General features: G+C 49.1%; 1 protein-coding gene across 1 annotated transcript in view; it reads left to right on the forward strand.

Annotated features, from left to right (window-relative positions):
- Positions 1-541: 541 nt before the first annotated feature.
- The window catches only part of Rnpep (arginyl aminopeptidase (aminopeptidase B)), an 18,110-nt gene continuing 10,912 nt past the window's right edge, over positions 542-7,739 (forward strand). The window contains 4 exon segments of the mRNA XM_013017507.1: positions 542-737; positions 739-988; positions 5,716-5,856; positions 6,568-6,716. Of these exon segments, the coding sequence (XP_012872961.1) occupies positions 559-737; positions 739-988; positions 5,716-5,856; positions 6,568-6,716 (719 nt within the window). The 5' untranslated portion in view covers positions 542-558.

The following is a 7,739-nucleotide window of genomic DNA, read 5'->3' on the forward strand; positions in this document are numbered from 1 at the left end:
GGTTAGTTGGATGGAGATCAGAGTCCCACGGAGACTCTTCTGCTCAGAGCAGGCTTCAAATCGCGATCCTCAGATCTGGGCCTCCTGAGCAGCCAGGATTACAGGCGTGAGATCTTAACATGTACAGATGTATCTTTCCAGATAGTTTCCCAAGTTGACACACATCATCCTAGTGAATATAGTGTCAGATTTCGAACCCAACATAAGCTTCAACCCCTACCTGGAACGAATGTGAGGCATCAGGTAGAATGTTCCACGGGGACTAGTTAACATCTCAGTAGGAAAAAATGTGGGCAGAGGGAGACAGGACTATCCCACTTCCGTCCCAAATTGCTGAGTTGCCCCCGCAGAGCAGGAAGGGTGGAGTTGCGGGGAGCAACCGGGAGGGCGCGGTCACTCCTAGATTTTCCCCGCTTGACCACTGAGAGCGAGGCCCGAAGCGGGGCGGGGCTTGCTCTGGGGGCGGGGCTTCCAACGGCGCGTCGTCGGGGGCGTGGCCTGCGCTCCCAGCGGAACCGGCCGGCTTTCCCAGCGGGACCGCCAGGACGCGCGGCGGGGATGGCGAGCGACGGGGCCCGCGGCGGCGGCACCCCGCGGCCGCTGCACTCGGCGCAGGCGGTGGACGTGGCCACGGCCTCCAGTTTCCGGGCCTTCGAGATCCTGCACGTGCATCTGGATCTGCGGGCGGAGTTCGGGCCGCCGGGTCCGGGCCCGGGGAGCCGGGGGCTGGGGGGCCAGGCTGCGCTGCCTGCTGCCCGCGGGCGCCGCGGAGCTGCAGCTCGATTCGCACCGGAGCCTCGAGGTGACGGCGGTGACGCTGCGACGCGGGTCGCCCGGGCTGGAGCGATCGCCCGCGGAGCCCGTATCCTTCCACACGCGGCCCTTCTCGCACTACGGCCAGGCGCTGTGCGTGGCCTTCCCGCAGCCCTGCCGCGCCTCCGAGCGCTTCGAGCTGGTGCTCACCTACCGCGTCGGGGAGGGACCCGGGGTGAGTGCTCCCGCGCCCGCCCGGCCGCGGGCCTACCTTCCCTTCCGCCTCCGCGCCGCCCGGGCCCGGCGCCTGCCCCACCCCCAGAGGGAAGGAAGAGCTCCGGGCCGCCCTCCCCGGGGCTCCCCCACCTGCTCCCCTGGACCCCGCACCGCCCTCTTAGGGCGCGGGTTTTTCCAGCCACCCGGGCTCCGTTCGGCCTCCCATTCTTCCTGCTTTGCCTGGCCGCAGTCAGGGCCTGTCAGTCACCCGATATCCCGCTTTGCGCACACATGCTGTTCTGCACCGAATTCTTCCGAACCGTTCTGGGCTTTCGGCCCCGGACCCCTGTTGATCCGCCACGTTAGCGCTGGTGTAGGGGGCCCTGGACGGGGCTGGTGAATAGCTGGACGCTGACTCAGCCTCTGTTATCCATTCACTCTGTTCCAAAGGGCTCAAACAACCCTGCAACATGGCAGGGTTTGCTTCCGCCTGTGAAGTCCCGGATTTCATTAACAAAGGAATTGGAGTAATAGTGAGAAGTGAAATGAGGGTGTTCTAGGCTTTATGACTTAGTCTTCTCAGTGTTGGTTGGCATTTTTCTTTAATTTTTATTTGTGTTGGTATGGAGGCCTTCTCGCTCAAGGCTAGCTCTCTACCACTTGAGCCACAGCTCAGCTTCTGGCTTTTGGAAGATTCATTGAAGGCAAAAGTCTCAGAGACTTCCTGCCCACACTGGCTTTGAACGGTGATCCTCAGATCTCAGCCTTTAGAGTGGCTAGGATTCAGGCTCAGATCTCAGCCTTTTGAGTGGCTAGGATTCAGGAGTGAGTCACCAGTGCCCAGCATGGGTTGACTCTTAAATCTTACAGTTTTGGGAATTAAGAGGAAGAGACATCGGGTGCCTCCCTTGTATTAAGAGTCAGCCCACCAGCCGGTTGCTGGTGTGTCCTGCCTGTAATCCTAGCTCTTCAGGAGGTTGAGATCTGAGAATCAAGATTCAAAGCCAGGAAAGTAAATCCATGAGATTCTTATTTCCAGCTAACCACCAAAATCCAGAAGTGGAGCTGTGGCTCAAGTGGCAGAGCACCTGCCTTGAGCACAAAAACTCAGGGACAGTGGTTTTGTGACACACATCCACAAAGAGTCAGTTTGTGTAGGCCTTGGAGGCTGTGGCACCTAGTTATTTCTGATAGTGTGAGGTACATGTGTCACAGAGAATTGCTTGTCTACAACTGAAGCTTGCTTATCTGGCTGTCACCTCCCCTTTGTGCTTCGAAGTTGCCCCAAGAATAATTCTGCTTCCATCTTTTTTTTTTTTTTGTCGGTCGTGGGGTTTGAACTCTGGCCCTGGGCGCTGTCCCTCAGCTCTTCAGCTCAAGGCCAGCTCTCTACCACTTGAGCTACAGTGCCACTTCCGGCTTTCTGGTGGTTCATTGGAGATAGGAGTCTCACGGTCTGTCCTGCCCGGGCTAGCTTTGAACCGAGATCCTCAGATCTGAGCCTCCTGAGTAGCTAGGATTACAGGCGTGAGCCACCAGCGCCCGGCTGCTTCCATCTTTTCTATTGGAGGGATCACAGAGTCTTGTGATGGAACTTTCAGAGAGCTAAAGTCCAAAGCATGTGATACCAGTAGCCTCACAGGAAGACTTTGGAGCCCTTTGGGAAACATAATGTATCTGTAAATGAGTCTGTCCTGTGATACCTTATTTCTGGTTTTTTGGCAGGAACTAGATATTCAACTAAGTGATTGGAAAAATTAAACCTTCCGTAAATTTGCCATTGAAGAGTGGTACCTCCAGCTAGGCAACTGATGCCTCATTCCTGTAATACTGGCTGCTCAAGAGGCTGAGACCTTGAGGATCCTGGTTTGAAGCCAGGCCCATCCTGGCAGAGAAGTCTTTGAGACACCCACTCCAACTAGCCAGCAAAATGCCAGGGTAGAGGTGTGGCTCAAGTGGTAGTGTACCAGCCACGAGTACATAAGCAGAGAATGTGAGAATCCTGAGTTTAAACCCCAGTACTTACAAAAAAAAATTAGCACCTCAAATTGAGTGGCAGAGTTAAGTAGGCAGAATTAAGTTGCTTTTGTTTAAGAGATAATAGTAGAGATCTTTGCTTTGCACTATGAAGTTCATCCTCTCTCTCTCTCTCTCATACAAACACACATACACACACACACCTTCTCACCTTTTTCTCTCTTTTGAGATGGTCCTGGGGCTTGAACTCCATGCTGGCCCTTAACTTTTTCACTCAAAAGTTGGCACTCTACTACTTGAACCATATTTCCACTTCTGGATTTGGGGGTGGTTAATTGGAGATAAGAGTCTCACAGACTTTCCTGCCTGGGCTGACTTCACACTGTGATCCTCAGATCTGAGCCTGTGAGTAGCTTGAATTACAGGATGAGCCACTGGTGCCTGGCTCTTTCTTCCTCCTCCCCCCGCCCTCCTCTTCCTCTTTCTCTTCGTCCTCTTCTTTCTCCTCCTCTTTTTTTTTTTTTTTGCCAGTTCTGGGGCTTGAACTCTGGTCTTGCACTGTCCCTGATTTTCTTTTTGCTTAAAGCTAGCACTCTGCCACTCGAGCCACAGCACTACTTCCAGCTTTTTCTGTGTATGTGGTACTGAGGAGTCAAACCCAGGGCTTCGTGCATGCTAGGCAAGCACTCTACCACTAAGCCCCATTCCCAGCCCCGGGCCAAATCATGTTTAAATTAATGCACTTTTATTCTTCAAAAACAGAAGAACGGTCTGGAGGAGTAGCCTGTAGAGCACCTGCCTAGCAGGCATAAGGCCCTAATTAAAACCTTAGTACCTGTAGGGAGAGTGGGGAGTGGCAGGCAAAAAGAAACAAGAAACAAAAGCCAGAGTCATAAAGAAGTTGCTTAGATAGTGCAGAGCTCCATACCCCTCCAGACAGTTGCTCTGTTAGCATTTATTTACATTAGCACAAGACAGGTGTTAAAATTGGATATTACAGTATCCTTAGGTGTTTTTTTTTTCTCTCTCTCTCTTACTGTCAGTTTTGGAGCCTGAGCTTAGGGCCTTATGCTCTCACTTGGCTTTTTCACTCAAAGCTGGTACTTTAACAACTGAACCATACCTTTGTGCTGGTTAATTGGAGAGTCTCACAGACTTTCCTGCCTAAGCATACTTTGAACATTAATCCACAGATCTCAGCCTTCTGAGTAGCTAGGATTCTAGGCATGAGCCCCCAGTGCCCTGCTTAGGGTGGGCTATTTATAGAAATTGGATTTTCTCTTGTGATTAGTTGGGGTTCTGAGTGGGAACTTTCAAAGCTCAGGGGCTGCTTCTATTGCCTCAAATTGAGGTATGAGATGATCAGAAGATCTCTGATTTATGGTTGTTGACCTCAGTTACTTGGCTCTAGTAGTGCTTATCAGTTTTCCTGATGTGGTTCATTTATATACTGGACTGTGTTTGTTGGAAAGAGACTAAAATTCCCCCAGACAAAACAGTAAGCCAAGAAAAACCCAACATTCCAACATGGCTTCCTGTGCTTCTTTAAAATAGGCCTCTGTGTTCAGCCTGCCCAGGCCTGCCTCCCATTGCTCTGTAACCCCAGCCTACAGTGCATTTCTAGAGCAGCATCCATTGATGCTTTTACTAATGTTGGCTGCCCATTGGAAAATGGCTTCTCCCTTCTCTTAGGTGCTTACCTTTGAAAGATCAGCCAGAAAGTTCTGCTTTACCTAAGAAACCTTCCTAGAATAATCTAATCTACTAGGGATTGAACTCAGGGCCTCATACTTATTAGACAGATACTCCATCCCTTAAGCCACACCTCCAGCCCCTAATCTGTTTCTACATTCTAGATGTATTTGGTGCTGATATATCTTCCCCCAAATCATATGTATATTGGAAGGGACCTCCTTTTGCTGTGGGACAGAGTTAAGTTTGTTATAATCATTCAGGTGTACCTGACATTGGTGTATTCACCTGTAATCCCAGCACTTGAGAGCCTAAAAGGGGAGGACTGTCTGAGCTCATAAATTCAAGGCTATCCTGGACAATATAATGAGACCTGTCTACCCCATCTCAAACAAAAAGAGCTGTAATAGGAAGTCTATTTTGTCTAGAAAGGCAAATTTGGGGAATGGAGAACACACACTTCTCACTGATGTCTAGATGGCTCTTTCTATGTCTTCTCAGGAGTCCAAATATAATTACATTGTTTGCTTGATAAGAAACTGCTACAGTGAGAGGAACACAGGAAGAGGTCAAAATGACAGGGTCAGAGGCTAGACTTGGGGTTCCTGAGATGGCCCAGGGGGTGAGTGTGGGGAAAAGGTCCTTTGTAGTGACTCTGTCCTGGGAAGGAAACATCATACATGGCACAGGTTCTAGGCTAGACTAAGTACATAAAAAGAGAAAACTGCCGGGCGCCAGTGGCTCCTGCCTGTAATTCTAACTACTCAGGAGGCTGAGATTTGATGATCACAGTTCGAAGCCAGCCTGGGCAAGAAAGTCCCTATGTGTCTTAGCCACTCAAAAAGTGGAAGTGGAGCTATGGCTCCAAGTGGTAGAGTGCTAGCCTTGAGCCAAAAAGCTCAGGGAAGCACCCAGGCCCTGAGTTCAAGCCCTATTACTGACAGAGAGAGAAAAAAAAAAAGATTTCTGGTCCGAGCCAAACTGGCCAGCAGAAAGACTTTAAGGTTTTCCCATGCCAGACAGGCTGGACTGAGTTCGTGTAGGATGTGCCAGTTCTGAGATGCTCTTCTGTTTTAGGTTTGCTGGTTGGCTCCTGAGCAGACAGCAGGAAAGAAGAAGCCCTTTGTCTACACCCAGGGCCAAGCTGTCCTAAACCGGGCCTTTTTCCCTTGTTTTGACACCCCTGCAGTGAAATGCACATACTCGGCTCTTATTGAGGTAAGGAAACTAAGGTTTGTGTACTGCCCTTGGTATTAGCAATATAATTTCCAGCTCAATCCTGTAATTCTAGCAACTTGGGAGGTAGAGATCAGAGGATCACATTTCAAGGCCAGCCAGGGCTTAAAAATGTTGTCTAGCTGGGTGCTGGTGGTTCACGACTATAATCCCAGCTACTCAGGAAGCTGTGATCTGAGGATCACAGTTCGAAACTAGACCAGGCAGGAAAGTCTGTGAGACTTGGAAAATCAGAAGTTGCGCTGTGACTCAAGTGGTATAACACTTGCCTTGAGCTGAAGAGATGAAGGACAGCTCCCAGGCCTAGAGTTTGAGCTCCCCAACTAAAAAAAAAGGAAAGCAATAATTATAGTAACTATTATCACTCCAGATTTATTTGATCAAATTTCAATTAGTGAATTATTTATATCCATCCTGTGGTATTTCTGAAAGATTCATTTTTTGTGTGCCAGTTCTGGCTTTTTTAAAGAATGGTATCCTACCATGCTATTGCAGCTCCTGAAAGACTTTAAAATTTTTCATCTGCAGGCATTTTATGTAGCTTTCTAAATACCATCAGTTTAGCTTAAAGTCTTCTGATGCGTTCTTGTTCTTTGAGGAGGACTGCAGGTAATAATTGTCATTGCCTGGGTTTTGGGTCATGTTCTTCAAGTCAGACTCTTCAGGTAAGGTCTCCACTTTCTGTGTTGCCAGGTCCCAGATGGCTTCACAGCTGTGATGAGTGCAAGCTCTTGGCAGAAGAGAGGTCCAAATAAGTTCTTTTTTGAGATGCACCAGCCCATCCCCTCCTATCTAATAGCTTTGGCCATTGGAGATCTGGTTTCAGCTGAGGTTGGACCCAGGTAAGAGACAGAAACTTCACAAGCAAGGATGGTTTGACCCTTAGAGGTGAGAAGGACTCTGACCAGGGCATCTGCTGGGTGGGTCTTGGAATCCTGTGGAGCCTATAAAATCGTTCTGCAGGGAGAAGGATACAGTGTAAGTGTAGCTGGTGCAGAGGCTTGATTTCTCTCTTCCTTCCCTCCTGCCCTTCTCCCCACTCCATCCTTCTTCTCTTGAGTTCTAAGCCTGCTGTCTGATATGAAATCACCAGTCCTGCTGGCATCACAGGAGCTGCTGACCTGGCTACCTGTGGAGTGGGGTTGGAGCTTAGGAGGCAGGTTTTAAAAACTGATCTTTGTTAGTGTCTTTAAATGCTAAATGCTCAGGTAGCAACTGTATTGACTTTTCTGTTTTTTTGCCAAGTCTCTGTATTTTCCCCAATACTTAATTCTGGGAATAATACATTTTTGATCTCATTGTTTTCCTCTGTCTGCTGCAGGTGAATGAACCTAAACTTGGGGAGACATGGTATATCTATGAAATGGTTTAGTGCAAATGAAAAGAGATTTTGTGCCTGTAGGTTATGAAGGTAATCCTAGCTACTCTGGAGGCTGAGATTTGAAGGCTGCAGTTCGAAGCCAACCTGGGCAGAAAAGTCCCTGTGATACTCTGTCTCCGATTAACCACTCAAAAACCAGAAGGGGAGCTATGGCTCAATAGTAATAGAGTGCTAGCCTAGAGCAAAAAAGCTTAGGGACAGCACCCAGGCCCTGAGTTCAAGCCCTACAACCAACAAAGAGAAAGAGAGATTTTTGTATGAGACAAGAAATTTGACCAGAAGTCAGGAGTGCACTTCTGTAAATCCCAGCACTTTGGAAACTGAGGTGGGAAAATTGTGACTTCCAGGAGAGCTTGGACTACAAAATGAGACCCTGTCTCAAAAAACAAAAACACAAGAAATTAGCCAGGCGCTGGTGACTCATGACTGTAATCCTAGCTACTCAGGAAGCTGAGATCCGAGGATCCAGTTCAAAGCCAGCCCA

Source organism: Dipodomys ordii, unplaced genomic scaffold (genome assembly GCF_000151885.1).
Source record: "Dipodomys ordii isolate 6190 unplaced genomic scaffold, Dord_2.0 Scaffold35, whole genome shotgun sequence".
Classification (NCBI taxonomy): Eukaryota; Metazoa; Chordata; class Mammalia; order Rodentia; family Heteromyidae; genus Dipodomys; species Dipodomys ordii.